Source organism: Panulirus ornatus, chromosome 5 (assembly GCF_036320965.1).
Source record: "Panulirus ornatus isolate Po-2019 chromosome 5, ASM3632096v1, whole genome shotgun sequence".
Taxonomy (NCBI): domain Eukaryota; kingdom Metazoa; phylum Arthropoda; class Malacostraca; order Decapoda; family Palinuridae; genus Panulirus; species Panulirus ornatus.
The window spans coordinates 42,144,893-42,166,030 of NC_092228.1; the positions used below are offsets into that span (position 1 = coordinate 42,144,893).

General features: G+C 44.9%; 1 protein-coding gene across 10 annotated transcripts in view; it reads right to left on the reverse strand.

Moving 5' to 3' along the window:
• Positions 1–21,138, reverse strand: part of EndoA (SH3 domain containing GRB2 like, endophilin-A) — a 269,917-nt gene that overhangs the window by 68,391 nt on the left and 180,388 nt on the right. For 7 of the 10 annotated variants that reach the window (XM_071662139.1, XM_071662136.1, XM_071662137.1 and 4 more), the window contains exons 4-7: positions 11,680–11,896; positions 6,732–6,865; positions 2,491–2,557; positions 237–287 (exon numbers count right to left, since the gene is read on the reverse strand). In XM_071662139.1, the coding sequence (XP_071518240.1) occupies positions 237–287; positions 2,491–2,557; positions 6,732–6,865; positions 11,680–11,896 (469 nt within the window). The remainder of the gene's footprint in view (positions 1–236; positions 288–2,490; positions 2,558–6,731; positions 6,866–11,679; positions 11,897–21,138) is intronic. The other 3 variants (XM_071662140.1, XM_071662138.1, XM_071662135.1) reach the window with 1 other exon arrangement.

Genomic DNA, 21,138 nt, shown 5'->3' on the forward strand with positions numbered 1-21,138 from the left:
ACAATGCCTTCTCTATATGGTGTACATCGTTTTTCCTTTCTTAAATCAAAGTTCCACATAAAAGCAATTGCTCATATAAAAGATTCTTTCTTAAATTTATACAGATAAGCATAATTTCACTTGTCACAATAGCTACTTTCACACATTATTCTCTGAAGCAAATTATGCTGCATTAGTAAGGCCCACATATATGAACTCAGTACCTAGGATGAGCGTGTATGTCTACATGTACATACCCCCCCAGCCTGGGCTTCGAGCTGGACTACCGGTGGGCGTCATGTTAAGTGCTAGAACATAAATAAACACCGGTTAGCTTTCTCATTAAGATAATACCAAATATCTGCCAAAGTTTGTGTTATGAAGCTTGATTCTTTGCACTCATAATGTTATGTAATTCACATTTCACCATTAATACAAGCAAAGAATAATGTATTTATCATTAATCAATTTGAGTAAATGTCAGCTTAATTCTTTTCTGCGTCATTCCTTTTAACTTTAGAGCCGAATTCCAGAGCTCACAACAATAAGCTTAGGGGTCTTAATATATTTCTTCTTTTACTGGCATGAAAGCACATTACTAATGACTATGAATTTATATTCAACATCATCTTAAATGTTCTTGGTATTCAACATCATCTTAAATGTTCTTGGCAACTTGAGTAACTGAGTAAATTTTAAGTAAAGCTTAGAGGAATTACTCTTGAGTCAATCTGGCCAGTTTACTGAACTGAAACCAGTGTAACAGTGTCTGAAGCAAATTTTCAGACGAAGACAAGTTTAACATATATCTTACAGCACGCTGTCCCCATGATTGAAAAATAGTTCTACAGTTCAATCAGTAGCTAGCTTTCTGTATACATACTGCTACATAATTACCATCAAATGTGCAATCAATTTTACCCTAAACAATCACAAACATAGTTCAACCTTTGCCACTGAGGTTCAATCCTCAATTACTGTAAGTTATATCCTGAATGAATGAAGAGAAACGCAAGTTCTTAGTAACACACTTCGTTCAAAAGAAAATAATGTCTCTGTTGGGCGTGAGGAAACAAGACTGGCTTTTGATACTGCTTGATATAGCCATATAATTTAACCATGTGTTCATGCAGTAGAAAAAAATTCCTTGCATGTCGTAAAAGGTGATTAAAAGGGGAGGGAGTGGGGGGCTGGAAATCCTCCTCTCCAATTTTTTACTTTTCCAAAAGAAGGAACAGAGAAGGGGACCAAGTGAGGATTTTCCCTCTTAGGCTCAGCCCTCTGTTTTCAACGCAGCCTTGCTAATGTGGGGATGGCAAATATGTATAAAAAAAAAAAAAAAAAAAATTTCATACTATTCACCATTTCCCGCATTAGCGAGGTAGTGTTAAGAACTGAGGATTGAGCTTTTGAGAGAATATCCTCACTTGGCCCCCTTCTCTGTTCCTTCTTTTGGAAAATTAATATATATACATTTTTCATATATATTCACCATTTCTCGCATCAGCGAGGTAGCGTCAAGAACAGAGGACCGAGCCTCACTTGGCCCCCTTCTTTGTACTTTCTTTTGGAAAATAAATGTATATATATATATATATATATATATATATATATATATATATATATATATATATATATATATATATATATATATATATCAGCTACTCATGAGATTGATTGTCTCCATGAAACATGTGCCACATGTACAGAAAATTACAAGTTAATAAAATCATATGAACTCTTATTGAAGTGCAATTTCTTTCATAATTATCTTCACAGACTAGTGTGAACAACATATCTAAGTTATGTTATGAGTGAAAAGTCACCTTAGGTGAGGGTGTATCACTGTTAGTTGACAAGAGGGAGTGGTCCTCTCATAGACCTTCCTACTTCAGAGGAATCAGTCCTCTCCCTGCTCTTGAGTGTAGCACAGCTTTGGGGCTGTAGAAACGCGTTTGTTATATGCCAAATGAAGAAGGTAATGTCAAGAATAGATGACTGGCCATCCAACTTCAAAACAGATTTCTTGGATTTTGGACCACAACATTACTTATGTTTCCTCCATATTACTTGTTATCTTAAGCAGTTATTTACACAATTATCACAATTTCACATTCTATTATGTAAATGACACTACCCAATATCATTTGTTCACCACGATACTGTATAGGTTTTTCTCAATACAAATAAAAACAGAATTCCATTAACTATTCAAAAACCATTTTGAACATTCTGTATCATGAAAAATCTTCAAAACTGTCAAAAGATATATATTGCAAATCTGTAATCTGCAGAGTTAAAATGCTTGTTATCCAGTAGCTGTATTGCCATCTAGTGTGGTAACATTAACAAACAGTCATGTGATAATATGACAAAAGTGACTACCCTCTACAGACCTATTAAGAATCGCAAGAAAACTTTTAAATATCAAAAATGGATGAAAAACAAGACTTGATAAATGCTGTTTCAATGAAAGCAGATATCAGTTAAACAATAAACATGAATAGTTACCTTTTTCCTTTTTCCTCTTCTTGCAATCATGGTCTAACCTCCTTCCTTGCATCTTCTTCCGGTGGTGCTATCAAATACAAGGAAAAATGTTGACTGATTACCTTATGAATGTCTTATGTTAATAAAATAAGTTTACTTTATCGTATATGTATAAAACAAAATCACACAAAATAAGTCTATAATGCAAAGAATAAATTTAAAACACTTATACCATAAAGGTTTAAGATACACCAAGGAACATTTTCATGTAACATATGTGGTGTCTGAGAAAACCAGTGAAATTCCAATCATTAATATTCATCAACTGTGTTAATATCCATATTTTCCTTTCAAATTTCAGTAGGGAATTTCTTAAAGTTTTGGTGACATCTAGCAGAATTTACGATGCCCCATAAAGACAAAACCAATATTTACCATCTTATGTTTTCAATTTTTCTTCTATTTTTTTTCTAATTCTAATCTCTGTTTCATCTGTTTCCTAAATCTATATAGAGATTAAGGTTCATGTCCAGGAATCTTTTTTTTTTTCTAAGATGTGTTTGGTGAATACTTGGAAAATTTCTGATTTTATTTTCTCCAAGAACTAGTTCCAGGAAATCTGACTCACAATATCCTTCCAAGGAATAACGAACACTCCGTTGCTTATCACTGCCCAATTCCTGTGGCTTTTGGTGAAGCTGAATCTGCAGTGCCAAATATTAAATCACTGTGGTCACTTCCAGGAGATCTAGGTTTGCTGTTCAAGACTGTTGGCATGAGAATCAAGTTTTGACAATTTCAGTAACTTGTGATGACAATGATATTCTGCATCACAACGATGTTCTGAATGAGTTCTGTTTTTCATGATATTTTCTCTTCTCACTTGTTCCGTCAAATGATGACTTAAAATAATATCTTCTGAGCACAAAAAGTCACCCGTCAGTGTCATATCATGAACCACAAAATGTAACTGAAGAGGAAGAGAGGAAAGTGATTGGTTCTCAGTGAATGTAGGTTTGCGGCAGGGGTGTGTGATGTCTCCATGGTTGTTTAATTTGTTTATGGATGGGGTTGTTAGGGAGGTAAATGCAAGAGTTTTGGAAAGAGGGGCAAGTATGAAGTCTGTTGGGGATGAGAGAGCTTGGGAAGTGAGTCAGTTGTTGTTCGCTGATGATACAGCGCTGGTGGCTGATTCATGTGAGAAACTGCAGAAGCTGGTGACTGAGTTTGGTAAAGTGTGTGGAAGAAGAAAGTTAAGAGTAAATGTGAATAAGAGCAAGGTTATTAGGTACAGTAGGGTTGAGGGTCAAGTCAATTGGGAGGTGAGTTTGAATGGAGAAAAACTGGAGGAAGTGAAGTGTTTTAGATATCTGGGAGTGGATCTGGCAGCGGATGGAACCATGGAAGCGGAAGTGGATCATAGGGTGGGGGAGGGGGCGAAAATTCTGGGGGCCTTGAAGAATGTGTGGAAGTCGAGAACATTATCTCGGAAAGCAAAAATGGGTATGTTTGAAGGAATAGTGGTTCCAACAATGTTGTATGGTTGCGAGGCGTGGGCTATGGATAGAGTTGTGCGCAGGAGGATGGATGTGCTGGAAATGAGATGTTTGAGGACAATGTGTGGTGTGAGGTGGTTTGATCGAGTGAGTAACGTAAGGGTAAGAGAGATGTGTGGAAATAAAAAGAGCGTGGTTGAGAGAGCAGAAGAGGGTGTTTTGAAGTGGTTTGGGCACATGGAGAGAATGAGTGAGGAAAGATTGACCAAGAGGATATATGTGTCGGAGGTGGAGGGAACGAGGAGAAGAGGGAGACCAAATTGGAGGTGGAAAGATGGAGTGAAAAAGATTTTGTGTGATCGGGGCCTGAACATGCAGGAGGGTGAAAGGAGGGCAAGGAATAGAGTGAATTGGAGCGATGTGGTATACCAGGGTTGACGTGCTGTCAGTGGATTGAATCAAGGCATGTGAAGCGTCTGGGGTAAACCATGGAAAGCTGTGCAGGTATGTATATTTGCGTGTGTGGACGTATGTATATACATGTGTATGGGGGGGGGGGGGGGGCCATTTCTTTCGTCTGTTTCCTTGCGCTACCTCGCAAACGCGGGAGACAGCGACAAAGTATAAAAAAAAAAAAAAAAAACATGAAGATATAAAATGGATGTTTCACCACTTTCCACAACTTATTCATCATACTACTCTTTTGACATATTCACTACCACCACCATATCACAACTTCATTAATGACACTACCTCTTGCACCATCTTTGATATTTGACAAAGATGATATATAAACATGATTAATCTCTTAAGGACTGCAGCCATACGTGTACAGATTATGGTGCGGGGATTGTATCCAAATTTGTATGGGTTTCCTCTTCACATCCTAATTCAAATTGTAAGGCATGCCTTATCATTATGCAGAGGTGCCTTATATGACAAGCAACCATAATTAACACTGGGAATAAAAAATCCTAGTCTCAATAAAACAAAATATGACATGTTGTATGGCCAACAGTGTGGAGATTGTTTCAGCACTTGTAATGGCTGCCTGTTCCCAAGGCCATTCAAATTGGAAGGCATGCTTTATTGGTATGCCAAGGCACCTTATGTCATTAGCAACTGCAATAAGCACAGGAAAGAATCCTGGTGTCTCAGCTATCCATATAACATGAAAGGGGATGGTACATCCGTGGTGTATGCCCCATGCCAATTGGTGGCTAATTTGTGTTAGTCTATATGATACTATCTACAGCAATAATCATTTGCCAGATGTTGGCCTATTAGTACTGGGAAAAGTTCAATGCATATCAGTAATCCACTGGTGGTGGCTGAGAAGAAATGAAGATGGATAAGTCAGCAAAAGTCAACAAACACCTGCTCCGCTAAGCATCCACCATTTAAACAGCAGTAACGCAAAAAGTATGGATAATTCACCACAGTTTTCATTTTTATTTCAACTTTCTTGATATTTTTTATTACCTAATATAACTCAAATATTTTTTGAATTTTCTGATAAACATCTGCCTTGAGGACACCCCCCTAAATCTTAAGGGTCACATCTTGAAGGGATAGTAAAATCAGAAAAATGAATTCTGAAGACCTTGATCTAACAACTGGATAATTTAGGAGCTTGGGAAGTGAGTCAGTTGTTGTTCGCTGATGATACAGCGCTGGTGGCTGATTCATGTGAGAAACTGCAGAAGCTGGTGACTGAGTTTGGTAAAGTGTGTGAAAGAAGAAAGTTAAGAGTAAATGTGAATAAGAGCAAGGTTATTAGGTACAGTAGGGTTGAGGGTCAAGTCAATTGGGAGGTGAGTTTGAATGGAGAAAAACTGGAGGAAGTGAAGTGTTTTAGATATCTGGGAGTGGATCTGGCAGCGGATGGAACCATGGAAGCAGAAGTGGATCATAGGGTGGGGGAGGGGGCGAAAATTCTGGGAGCCTTGAAGAATGTGTGGAAGTCGAGAACATTATCTCGGAAAGCAAAAATGGGTATGTTTGAAGGAATAGTGGTTCCAACAATGTTGTATGGTTGCGAGGCGTGGGCTATGGATAGAGTTGTGCGCAGGAGGATGGATGTGCTGGAAATGAGATGTTTGAGGACAATGTGTGGTGTGAGGTGGTTTGATCGAGTAAGTAACGTAAGGGTAAGAGAGATGTGTGGAAATAAAAAGAGCGTGGTTGAGAGAGCAGAAGAGGGTGTTTTGAAATGGTTTGGGCACATGGAGAGAATGAGTGAGGAAAGATTGACCAAGAGGATATATGTGTCGGAGGTGGAGGGAACGAGGAGAAGAGGGAGACCAAATTGGAGGTGGAAAGATGGAGTGAAAAAGATTTTGTGTGATCGGGGCCTGAACATGCAGGAGGGTGAAAGGAGGGCAAGGAATAGAGTGAACTGGAGCGATGTGGTATACCGGGGTTGATGTGCTGTCAGTGGATTGAATCAAGGCATGTGAAGCGTCTGGGGTAAACCATGGAAAGCTGTGTAGGTATGTATATTTGCGTGTGTGGACGTATGTATATACATGTGTATGGGGGTGGGTTGGGCCATTTCTTTCGTCTGTTTCCTTGCGCTACCTCGCAAACGTGGGGGACAGCAACAAAGCAAAAAAAAAAAAAAAAAAAAAAAAAAAAAAAATCAAGAAAAATGAAGACATGCTTGAGAAATATGCAAAAATTTAAGTGATGGGCCACCATAAAAGTTACATATCTTCCCATGAATACAATCACGCAGTTAAAAATAAATCTGTGCGAAAAGATTACCTGGACCTCCTTGATGTCCTTGGTGGCTAACTGGTGTAGAGGCTCCAGGACGTTCATTTTCATGTTGTCATCAAGGTTGTACTTGATGTCAGCGATTTGTTTCATGCTTTCTCCAAACTCCACCAATGATGCCGCTGGAAATATAAACAGAAGCATCACAATCAACTGTTAATACAGCCATCTAAAAAAGCGAGCCTTATTCAACAGGGTGATTAATAATCACGGTAAACCTTATTATGCAGTTACCACTATATTAAACATACTAAATCTGTCTTTATGAAGCAACCCTGCAATTTATTACTGTTCTTTTTATACCATCTTTACTTACCCACTACACTGAACACCTCTATTTTGTAGTTTTTCTTTAAATACTTTAAAGCATTTGTAAGGTCAGCCTCACCTTTCTGTTACATGACAATTTCAGTCATGCTTGTAGACCATAATGAAAGCTTTTCAAAATATTGAAACGTTACAGTTTAGTATTATAAGGCATTCAGATACGAACTTTTAAATCACTGATAGTGCCAAAAAATGATTTACCCATACTTCCTTCATCAACAATCTTTTTCTTACATTTCTGGGGCAACAGTTGTAAAACATTGCCACCCCTTAAATGTGGACAATTTACTTTGTGGAACAAGAGCTGGGTAACACTCATCCACTGATCCCTTTTTTATGAGAGAGCTTTCATCCTTGTGACCAACCTACCCACTGAACCCAAGCCAAACTATGTCAACATACTCCAGAACGTACGTCAAAATTTATGCCCTTGATCATGACGGTACAACCCTTAAATACAAAAGTACAGCTCTTTGGCTTGCTGGTACAGTACGAACCTTGAACACTGTGGTATGACTCTTGAGTATGACCACATGATCCTTTGCTATAAAAGGCCTCACCTTTAACCTGATCTTTAAAAAGTCACGTCAAAGGCCAGTAATCATAACCAAGGGACTGCAGCTTCATACTCAACTGTGGTAACATTGTACTCAAGGGCTGAACAGTCATGCACAAGGGGTCCATGAGTGAGGTGGCATGCGATTGAGTCCCCTGCATGAGACAAGTCAAACGTGGGTGGGTAGAGCCCGAGAGTTAGGGAGGGGGACCCCAAACTTTCACCTTGAAGGCCCTTAGGGCATCCCTGTCTTGGCTTGGTCCCAAAGACCCATGCCAGACACCCATCCATAGACCTTCACTATCCCTACACCTTACGGCTTTCAATATAGTGACATCACTATCCCTGGCCAGCCTGTAACAGGCGCTCCCTCACCATCACCACCCACAACCCAGCCTATGTTGCGCCTCTCTCACCATCACCATTCCTGGCTAGCCTGTTCTGCACCTCCCTCACCCATCACCAGTCTGTCCAGCTCGTGTTATGGCTCCCTCTCCATCACCACCCATGAAAGATGAGAGACCCCCCCCCAAATGGAGAATAATCTCTGTGGGTGCCCATCTACTCAGGTTTCCGAGGAGGAGGAATCCTAATTCCCCATATATTGGGGGAGAGGAGAGAGACAGCGCCCTTCCCGTACCCCATCTGAGAATGGCATAGCAGGAGAAGGGGAACAGGAGGAGAGGAAAGAAAAATGGAAGAAAAGCAGGGGAAAAAAGAGGAGGAACAATGACCCAGGGAGGGGGCTAAAGGCCACTGGGACACGAAGGGAAAGAAAGAAAGGGAGCTTCGAAGCATTCAGATACGATTGGAAGAAAACGGGGAGGATAGACGAAGAAAGAATACAAGAAGGAGGAACTTAAGTAAAATCAGAGACAATAAAATGGAGTGATGGGACGTGAATGGTATGACAGTATGAGCACCCAGGAAAGACACAGCAGTTGCTGGCATACAGGACAAGGTAAGAGCCTACCAGACGACCAGCAGACTAATGAACAAGAGCTAATTAGACACCTTATGAATCGACCAGACACGCTAAGCACAACTACCAAACGTGGTCGTAGGCCACAACAAAACCATTTAATGACCAAACAGATGAGTTAAAGGGACTGCAAGATGCGACAGAAGCCAAATAAATATGATAAGGGCCTTCCACAAAAGTCTTATATGATATAAAAGACAACCCGACATTTTTAAAGCCAAGCTGGACGAGAGACGAGGGTTGTAGATGAGTTATGAACAACCCACATAAAAGTCCCGAAGTGCCCATGAGGGGGCGGGGGCGAGGGCCAAGAGCCTAGCTGGCAAATCAAGACCCTTACCAGTACAATTTAAGACTTAAAAACCAGCTAACTAAGGCAAGTTAAGGTGCCTAACGAGGGAGAATGACCATCTACCACAGAAGTCTACATAACAGCCTACCTACCACACCTTGAGAGCAAAAGACAAACCGATCAATCCATCTACGTCAACACACGTATTTATCTTTCCCAGACAACCTAAAAAAAAAATTGCAGGGGAGGCAGAGAATGGAACCCCCCTTCCCACCCCACAACCCCCCGGGAGAGAGAGAGAGAGAGAGAGAGAGAGAGAGAGAGAGAGAGAGAGAGAGAGAGAGAGAGAGAGAGAGAGAGAGCGACAGGATGAAAGGATTCTTTCAGTGCTAAAAAGGATGTCCAGGACCACGTCAATAACGCCGGGGACGTCCTGGGACAGGATAACGACGCTAAGGACGTCCGGGGACACGACAATACCCATGGAGGAGAGTTTTGTACGTCAGAGACAACGTGACAGAAGCGCCCGGGACCCACGAAGCATTCCAACATACACACGTCTCACAGCGACCATCCCAACCAGCGCATCACACACACACACACACACACACACACACACACACACACACACACAAGGACAAGCAAACATCCTCAGCGACCACCCCAGCCAACGCACGTCTCTCGCCCTTTCTCAAGGACTTGGTATTCATAGCCAGCGAGCATCCCTGCCGGCGCACGTCTCAACCTCTCTCTCTCTCTCTCTCAACGACCAACACAACACCCACACAACATGCTAACCAGCGCGCACGTCTTACTTAGCCACCCCCCCCCCTCTCTCCCTAATCTCTCTCAAGAGCCATTTACAGCCAGCACACGTCTTAACCCCCCCCCGCCCCCCACCCAACCCAATATCTCTCCTTCTCTCTCTCTCTCTCTCTCTAAAAGACCAGTTAACACCCTGAGCAACCATCACAACCGCCACGCCCCTATCTCTCTCTCTCTGACCAGCAAACACTCTGAGCGACCATCACAACCAGCAAACTCTCTCTCTCTCTCTCCCTCGGGCACCAGCAAACACCCTGAGCGACCATCACAACCAGCAAACTCTCTCTCTCTCTCTCTCCCTCGGGCACCAGCAAACACCCTGAGCGACCATCACAACCAGCAAACTCTCTCTCTCTCTCTCTCTCGGGCACCAGCAAACACCCTGAGCGACCATCACAACCAGCAAACTCTCTCTCTCTCTCTCTCTCTCTCGGGCACCAGCAAACACCCTGAGCGACCATCACAACCAGCAAACTCTCTCTCTCTCTCTCTCTCTCTCTCTCTCGGGCACCAGCAAACACCCTGAGCGACCATCACAACCAGCAAACTCTCTCTCTCTCTCTCTCTCTCTCTCTCTCGGGCACCAGCAAACACCCTGAGCGACCATCACAACCAGCAAACTCTCTCTCTCTCTCTCTCTCTCTCGGGCACCAGCAAACACCCTGAGCGACCATCACAACCAGCAAACTCTCTCTCTCTCTCTCTCTCTCTCTCTCTCTCGGGCACCAGCAAACACCCTGAGCGACCATCACAACCAGCAAACTCTCTCTCTCTCTCTCTCTCTCTCGGGCACCAGCAAACACCCTGAGCGACCATCGCCACCGTGGACCATCTTCTCCCCCTGGCGAGCCAAACTGTGGCGACCAGTAACTATCCCAGGACGTCTTAAAAATATATGATCACCTTTGACAAGATCTTCGTCCATTAACCTTTGACCTTTTTTCCCCCTCCCCCTCCCTCACACACGTTCCCTCCGCTCCCACTTGGCCACGGAATGACTTTAAATGACCTTAAATTACCTTAAAATTACGTAGGCTCGTCTGCAACGAAAGGATGAACTAAGATATTGGGAGAGGAACGTAAAACACAACAAACATATCCTTATAACCGACCGATGCATCAAAATTCTTTTAAAAAAAAAATAAAATAACAATAATTAAAAAAAACTTAGTTTGATATCCATTGGGACAAAATATTTCAAGACTTTTAATTCATTTAAATGATTCTCATGTCTTCTTGGCGTAGACCAAGGTCAGATGTATATAACACAATATGACCTATATACATTAGTACCCCATGTACATTTCTCTCTCAATGGTCGCCAAAATTATATATATATATATATATATATATATATATATATATATATATATATATTTTTTTTTTTTTTTTTTCTCTGGTATTTATTAAGGTTAATGAGGCATGGCTCATTTACTAATGAGGTTGTGTGTAGACACCCCACACTCGTTGACATGTGTATAATTAGCCTAGTTAATGCATAATTAGCCTTGTTAGTGCCTAATTAGCCTGTTCATCATAATTAGCATGGAAACTTACGATAAATGAAATTCCTGTTTTGCGCGTTGGAATGTTTCGGGTCTGTCGTCATGATGACGTCATCATCGTTAACGTGCTTATTTCTTTTAAATGGAAAGCGGGCTACCCTCATGATGACGTCATCATCGTTAACCTGTTAATGTCTTGTACATGAGAAGCGGGCTACCCTCTCGTCTTCCGAGGCATTTCTAAAACTCTGGGGAATTCTCTCGTTGAATTCTGGGAATTCTCTCTCGTTTAACTTTGGAAATTCTTACGTTTAACTCAGCATATTCTTTCGTTAAACCCACAATTAGCCGCCCACACCCCACACGTAACCACCCCCCAACCCCCCACACTCCACCCCACACGTAACCACCCCCCACACACAAGTAACCTCCCCACACACAGTACTCACCGTAGAGGTTGTCTTCGCCGATCCTCTTGCCGTAGGAGGCCATGGCCTCGCCCAGGACGCCCTCCGGCTGCGGGTAGGTGGAGGCCTTGGCCTGGCCCGAGAGCTTACCAATGCCCTTCACGGCGGACATCTTAGCGCGGGAGGCGGGGTTCGGGTGGAGGAACTCCTTCGTCTTGATCTGCAGCTCCTCCACCAGCTCGCACATGATGTCCGTTTTCTGTGGAGGGGATAGTGTGGTAATACAGGAGGGAGGGAGGGACACACACACACACACACACACACACACACACACCGTTTTCTGCAAAAAAACACACACACACCGTTTTCTGTACCATAAACATCATCATATTAGGGAGCTACAATCGTTTTCTATGTTATAAACATCATCATCTTAGTAGACAATCGTTTTCTGTACAATTAACATCACCAAATTACCATTTTCTGTACCAGAAAATCACAAAAATAGAATGGAACACCGTTTTCTGTAACATAAACATCACCATATGAGAGGGCCACCATTTTCTATACAATAAACATCACAACATTGGATGGTCATCGTTTTCTATACCTATAAACAATCATATGAAACAATGAACAAGGCCATATTTGGAATGGCCACCGTTTTCTATACCAATAATCAAACCATAACAATAAAAATAATTGTGTCCAAATGTTTAAACTAAACATGAAATGTAATTAAGGCTAGTGAGGAATATTGGGATATTCTAAGGGCAACGAGGGAATATTGGGATATTCTAAGGGTAATGAGGGAATATTGAGATATTCTTTCTAACGGCAATTAGGGAATATTGAAATATTCTTTCTACGGCCAATGAGAAATATTCTACCCACAGAAATTACCTTAATTTCACAATTACATTAACACACAAAATAAACATCTGGTGGAGACGAAATATAATCAGTAAATAATAATGATAATTCATTTAATAAAAGGCATATCGAGTAATTTAGATAATTATTAAATAAAAACTAAGTATTTTAAATGAGTCCTGTATAATTACCTTTGTATTTTTTTTTATTTATTTAATAATATAATAAAATAATTACCGTGACGATTGTGGGGGGGGGGGGTTACTTTAAGGGCCCCCAGGTCACTACAATTACTTTCGAGGTAATTACTTTACTTGTACGTCCCACTGAATTTCTTCCCTTAATTACTTTTCCAGTTCTTGTTTATTAATTAAGGCTTTTAATCATTTCACTGTAATTACGGCTCTTAATTAGTTTACTATGATTACCTTTCCGGTCAATTACGTCACTTGATAGCGTTATTACTACTAGTTCGTGAATTACTTTGTTAAGTCTTTTTAATGAACTCAATTACACATGTTGGTTTACCTTAATTAATGGTAAGTCGTTAATTACTTCAATGTTAATATCGTTAATTACTTTAGTTTGATTACTTCTAAGTTACCTCACTGTACATGATTACCTTCATGTTAATTACTTCAATGTTAATATCGTTAATTACTTTAGTTTGATTACTTCTAAGTTAATTCACTGTACATGATTACCTTCATGTTAATTACCTCACTATTAATTACCTTAACTGGCAGTTTGACCTCAATGCTTCAACTGTAAACTGCTATTACACATGTGTGTAATTACAATGGTAATGATTACTTTCGCCAATTACCTCTGGTAATTACTTCACTGCTGATTACTTAACGGTAATTAGTTCACTGTCATCACCGGTGCGTTAATTAACTCAGCTAATGATCCCTTAACGACCCCAGGCATGACCTGGGTCAAGCTCATTTGCAGTGAAGGTAATTACGACCCTGAGGTCAAGGTGGGGGGGTGGGGGAGGAAAGTGACCCAGTAAATAATTTATTTTTCTTTATCATGTTAACTAAAGACGGCGCCGTCTTTAGTTAACACACACACACATATATATATTCCTATGAGTCCACGGGGGAAAATGAAACACTAAAAGTTCCCAAGTGCACTTTCGTGTAATAATCACATCATCAGGGGAGACACAAGAGAGATCACGCGCAAAATTGTGATCCTTTCCAATATATATATATATATATATATATATATATATATATATATATATATATATATATATATATATATATATACCCTAGCCTGAACCAGGTACCCATTTTATCGACCAACCCCCACGGGAGTGGATGAACAGCTGGGTTGACTGTGGACCGACTGCTGTACCCCAAGGATTCGAACCTATGCTGCGCTCGGCGATGGATACGACCCTTGAGCACGACGGTATACGACCCCTTGAACACGAAGGTATACGACCCTTGACCACGACGGTATACGACCCTTGACCACGACGGTATACGACCCTTGACCACGACGGTATACGACCCCTTGAGCACGACGGTATACGACCCTTGACCACGACGGTATACGACCCTTGACCACGACGGTATACGACCCCTTGAGCACGACGGTATACGACCCTTGACCACGACGGTATACGACCCTTGACCACCACGGTATACGACCCTTGACCACGACGGTATACGACCCTTGACCACGACGGTATACGACCCTTGACCACGACGGTATACGACCCTTGACCACGACGGTATACGACCCTTGACCACGACGGTATACGACCCCTTGAGCACGACGGTATACGACCCTTGAGCCACGACGGTATACGACCCCTTGAGGGCTAGGTCAACGAAACCAAAGGGTCGTACGCATATTTGTGAGAATGAGGAGGTATACAACATATGAGGAGGGGGGGGAGGAGGGAGGGGGGAGATTACGTGACTATGAGGTGGTGGTGAGCGACACACACACATGAACGACAGGGGAGTCCAGACGAAAATGTCTTGATATGAGGGAATGTGTGAGGGAAGGGGGAGTTGCGGAGGGGGGGGGGGCGGCGCTTGGCGTGGGGGAGGAGGTGGAGGGGGGAAAACTCATGACGTCAATGGAGTGAGGGAGATGACGGCGCAGTTTCCTGCAGGGGGAGGGGGGAGGAGGGGGGAAGAGCCACCCACGCCCCCCCCCCAGCATAACCCCCCCTCCCTTCCCTCCCCCCCCCCACCCGATCAGCCGTACCCAAGCCTTTGATTCGCTATCGGATCCCACTGGCCCGCCCCCCCGCCGCCCCTCATGGCTGGCCATCATGAGGGCTTTTGACAGCCCCCCTGGGGGAGAAAACCGAATAGTCTCTCACGGGGGAGGAGGAGAGGGGAGATTAGAGAGACAGTCCTTATCTCCCCTAGTCTCCCCCTAATCAACATGTCTACCCGCGATACGACCCAAGTTTTACGAGAGAAAATTCAAAGGGAAAAAATATATGATACGCGTCCTTCAGCTGAGGTTTGAGTCAGTCTCCCCCCCTCGTAGAAAACGGTAGCGAAAATGGAACACAAAATGGCAGACTTAACAAAAATGTCCCACCAAAAAACATATATATAATCTACTTTTGACAATTTAACTAAGAACTTTATAGTAAATTATTTTCTTTCGGTCTCCTTATCCTGTGGAAGTGTTGCCTCGACCGTCAAGGGACAGAAATAAATAAATAAATAAACAAAATAAATAAAACGGGCCTGGTTTGTTTTGTTCCAATAATGTTCCAAGCTTACAAATCGAACTCCGACACGACCATTCCTCTACATTCCTTTAAAAAATAATAACGTCTTTATCTATCTTTGTTATTAACTCGCTAATTATCAATAATAATCTTATATTATTTTTTTTTTTTGTAATTTGTCTCAACATTAATCTTATACTGGTATTACAGCTGCTTGGCGCAAGCTGTGTGTGTCATCTGCGGTTGGCTCACGGCCGCCATGTTGCTTTCGTCTGCCAAAATGCAACAGATGTTTCTAGAATCAATCCCAGTCATTTAATTACTTCCTCACCACCCCCTCATTAACCTAGCTCGTTCCTGGTCAGTTCCCGCCTCGTCTTAACTACCCTCGTGGCCTCATAAATGCCCAGGGAGGTAATTGATGACCCTCCTAACCTACGTACGAGTGTTGGAGACATCCCCAACAATGTTGGTGTTGGGGATTTCTAATCATGTCTCATTAAGACTATGGCCTTAGGGGGGTAGATAGATATTCTGTCCTTCCTTATTTATAAAATATAAGGAAGGGGTTATAGGGGGGAGGGTCGGGTTGTAAGACGCGTTGCTTGGGGGGGGGAAGAAGAGGAGGGGGGGAAGAAGAGGAGGGGGGGGGGGGAAGAAGAGGAGGGGGGGGAAGATGTAAGGCGGTAGTGAAGCGTTGCCAAGTCGATGTTTTAAAGATGATCTGGTCGGCAGGCCGAAACTGTGGCACCTCTGGAAACCCGACGCCCCCCCCCCCTCCTCCACCACCCACGCCCCGTCGTCGCCCCTGCCCCCCCTCACCAATACGGGGCTGCCCCGTAGTTCAAACAGACCCACTAACAACTACGTAGTTACGGATCATTCACCACAAACGAGGCAGAGCCATCTACGCCAGTCAACGTACATTTACCATAGTCTTCCCTCCCCCTAAGCAATATCCCACACGTATAGAAAACGGATCTTAACTATATTTTTCTCGGGTATTTTCCGTCGTATTGACAGATAAATGATTTACTCAATAACCATAATTATTGGGGCTTGATTACTTACTTCCCCGTCCAGCCACCTCATTAAACCCCCTTAATGATCATTACGTGAACTGCCGATGACGTAGGTTCATTAATAATGACTTCAGTCTAGTGGTTGAGATCTGTATGTGTTTAATTACCTCGCTGTAATAGAGTACGGGGCCAGGGTTCGATACTTGTGGAATTGGCGTGTGTGTTGTGTGTGAGTGAGTGAGTGAGTGAGTGAGTGAGTGTATGTGTGTGTGTGTGTGAGTGAGTGAGTGAGTGAGTGAGTGAGTGAGTGTATGTGTGTGTGTGTATGTGTGTATGTGTGTGTGTGTGTGTGATCCATATACGCGACCCATTAATATCTGCCTGTCCACGTTTCCCCCCCATGACTCATAGCGCGCCGATTCACAAATATCAACACACGCCCCACCCTCCCCTCCCCTCACTCACCTGTCTCCCCTCCCCTCCCCATACCTCCCTCTCCCCCGACTTCCACACCCCAGCTGTGAATCACTGGGGGAGGGGAGGAGTGTCTAGTAACCACTATGTCCCCACGGGAGGGGAGGGGAGGGGAGGGGGAGGGGAGACGGAAGTAGGTCAATTGGGGAGAGGAGGTGGGGTGGGGAGAGGAGGTGGGGTGGGGACAGCGTTACGATCGATGTAGCGTAGGGATATCGCGGGAGGATAAGCTCCCATATCGCGGGGAGATAAGGGTACATATCTCCCATATCCCGGGGAGATAAGGGTATAGCTCCCATATACTTGGAAGTTAAGGGTACAGCCCCCTTATCCTGGGGAGGTAAGGCTATAGCCCCCAACACCTTGGGAGGTAAGGGTATAGCCCCAAAACCTGGGGAGATAAGGGTATAGCCCCCCAAACCTGGGGAGATAAGGGTATAACCCCTATATTCTGGGGAGGTAAGGGTACAGCCCCAAAACCTGAGGAGATAAGGGTATAGCCCCAAAACCTGGGGAGATAAGGGTATAACCCCTATATTCTAGGGAGGTAAGGGTATAGCCCCCAAAACCTGGGGAGATAAGGGTATAGCCCCCAAAACCTGGGGAGATAAGGGTATAGCCCCCATATCCTGGGGAGGAGGGAGGAAGATGAAAGCGCAAGTGAATTTCTCTGGCCTCGGTGTGTGTGGGGCGAAGAGGCAGACAGATACACCCCCGAACAAAGAGATATCAAAATCCCGTATTCCACTTCAGTAACTTGCACGGTCGGCCGGAGGCACCTGTCTCTCTCCCATGCTAACACATCTCTCCCCCAGGACTCTGTGGGAGACATAACGTGGGTGTGGGGGCGGGCCAACACGCCCCCACAACGTGGGAGAAGAAAAAAATAAAAAGCATCTCCCCTCCCCCCCCCGAAAGGTTGTAGAAGATTTGTAACACTGCTGCTGTCATGGCTTTGTGGGAGGGATTGGCAACGCTGGCGCCGTCATGTGGCTTCGCTGGTGGCCGCCAGAGGCGCTGTTCTACATGCCAGATGTCGCCAGAGCTGATGTAATACCGAGTTATTTATAACCTCCTGCAATAAGCGGAGTATTTACAGCATCTGTATATTTTTTATTTTACTTTCGACTGACGTCATGTAAATAGTTTAAGCCGATAGGAGAAAAGGGTGGATAGAAAGAGATAAAATAGAATGAAATGATGCATCGGCAACTCCTCCCTCCTCCATGTAAACAACATGGACGGCAGCTCCTGGTGTGGGCCAATATGACAAATATGCCCCAAAAAAGCCCCTCTGTCCACGCCTACGTAACCACCACACACCTGTCACACCTGTGGCCTAGAACGTATATAAAGAACGACAGATGTGCTGTCGGACTGACGGCCAGGCGCGGGGAGGGGAGGCCAGTAATTGTGGTCAGATGGACTAGTTCTGGGGGTCGAGGGAGAATGTAGCGCAATGGCGGAATGGTTGGACGGAGGAAGGAGAATAATATGGCGGTGATCATGGTGTCACCTGCTCAATGGAGACGATTTTCCCCCAACCACGACTCCATCACACTCCAGGGAGGGACCCGGGGACTTGCTCTGCTCTATACCACAGACGTACAGAGACACACAGACAGACAGACAGGCACAAAACGTACATACACAGACAGACACAAACGTACATGCACACACAAAACGTACACATAGACACAAAACGGACATACGCAGACAGACAAACGTACACAGACAGACAGACACATACGTACATACACAGAAACAGACAGACAGACATACATACAGACAGACAGAGATACACAATCGTACATAGACAGACACACAAACGTACGTACACAGACAGACAGACAGACACAGAAGTACATACATAGACACAGACGTACATACACAGACAGACTGACAGAAGTGCATACAGACAGACAGACATACACAAACGTACATAGACACAAACGTACGTACACAGACAGAAGTACATACATAGACACAGACGTACATACACAGACAGACACAGACGTACACACAGAAACATACAGACAGACGTACATACATACAGACAGACATACACAAACGTACATAGACAGACACACAAACGTATGTACACAGACAGACAGACACAGGAGTACATACATAGACAGACTGACATACACAAACGTACATAGACAGACACACAGACACAGAAGTACATACATAGACAGACAGACACACAGACGTACATACACAGACAGACAGACACAGACGTACATACACAGACATACAGACTGGCCGACATGGTCCATACACTAACAACATTAATTTTCGTCTCGTTTAACACGTTCTGCTAATCGCCCTACGCGGCTGCCACCGCCTGTGACGTCACCGCCGTTGCCACCACCACCGCCGCCGTTGCCTCTCCGCCACCTGGGGCGTCTTCGAGGCTTCCGCCACCCCCATTTAAAATTCCCCTCACCCCCTCCCCTCCCATTAAGACGGGGTGGAAAAGTGGGGGGGGGGGCGCCTCCTTTGATGCTTGGGCCTGACCCACCCCAACCCACCCACCCCAGACCCACCAGCTGGCCGTCTGCTGGGGGCGCTGGGGAGGGGAGGGGAGGGGGTGGGGGGTGTTGCTGGAGTAGCAGGGGGAGATATGGGAAGCTGGGGAGGGGGGAGTTTAAGGTATGGGGGAGTTTGGAGAGATAAACTGGGGAGGATATGGTGTTTGGGGGGAATCCTAGGATATGGGGAGTTTGGGGAGAAACCTGGGAGGACATTGGAGAGTTTGGGGAGAAACCCGGGAGGATATGGGGAGTTTGGGGAGAAACCTGGGAGGATATGGGGAGTTTGGGGAGAAACCTGGGAGGACATTGGAGAGTTTGGGGAGAAACCCGGGAGGATATGGGGAGTTTGGGGAGAAACCTGGGAGGACATGGGGAGTCTGGGAAGAAACCTGGGAGGATATGGGAGTCTGGGGAGAAACCTGGGAGGATCTGGGGAGTTTGGGGGGAGTTAAGGTAGGCGAGGTGGGGTGATGTTCTTGGGAAAAGGGAGAGACGGAGAGGGTGTTTGGGGAAGAGGAGGGGGGGGGAGGGAAGGATGGGGAGGTGTGGGAGGAACTGTGTGGGGGAGAGGGAGAGAGAGAGAGAGAGAGAGAGAGAGAGAGAGAGAGAGAGAGAGAGAGAGAGAGAGAGAGAGAGAGAGAGAGAGAGAGAGAGAGAGAGAGAGAGAGAGAGAGAACGTGGCAATATTATCCACCTTACCTAACACCACAGTCAGAGGGGGGGGGGAGGAGGGGGAGGGGGAGGGGGAGGGGGGTGTTGTTGACCCAGGGGGAGGAGAGGAGGGGGAGGGGGGGAGGAGAGGCGGGGGTGGCCACGGTGTGTAAACAAATGCCCATAACGTGCAGGTTCTACTGACGCTATAGACACACACACAACACACACACACACACACACACATACACACACACTGTACTTGTCCCCCTTCCCCTTCCCCTCTTCTTCCCCCCTTTCCCCCCCCCTTCCTCAACCCACGTAAACAAACCCGAGTAGAAAGAAACCATGAGAGTGGGTGGTAGACAACCGTGTGGGGGGGAGGGGTAAGAGAGCAGGGGGGGAGGAGGGGCCTGGATAGACCTCTCCCCCTCCCCCTCCCCCCCCGCTCTGGCTAGACAGGGCAGAAGACACAGCTGGAAACACAGCTGGCAGACAAAGAACAGGAGGGGCAATGGCAGACCCGCTGATAAAGATGGCGCTTAGATTTCCCCCCTTCATTCCCTCCCCCTACTCAACCCTGTGACACCCATTTCCCCCCTCCCCCACCTTGACCAACCAACCCTCCCTCCCCCCCCCTAAACCAATAATGCCCCAAGCCATGAACACTGTCTAACCCCCCCACACCACCCCCACCTCAAGGGTCGGTCCCTATTCCTAATTGCCCCCACCTCAAGGGTCGGTCCCTATTCCTAATTGCCCCCCACCTCAAGAGTCGGTCCCTATTCCTAATTGCCCCCACCTCAAGGGTCGGTCCCTATTCATAATTGCCCCCACCTCAAGGGTCGGTCCCTATTCCTAATTGCCCCCACCTCAAGGGTCGGTCCCTATTCATAATTGCCCCCACCTCAAGAGACGGTCCCAATTCATAATTGCCCCCTCCCCCCACCTCAAGGGAGAGTCCCTATTCATAATTGCCCCCTCCCCCACCTCAAGGGAGAGTCCCTATTCATAATTGCCCCCTCCCCCACCTCAAGGGAGAGTCCCTATTCATAATTGCCCCCCTCCCCCCACCTCAAGGGAGGGGTCCCTACTGATAACGGCCAATTGACTGACCGCGCCAAACAAGCGAGATAAACAACAACAACAACAACAACAAAACGAGGGTAAACAGCGCAAACAAAACAGTTCAAAACAGAGAGGGTAAACAGTGCAAAGAAAACAGTTCAAA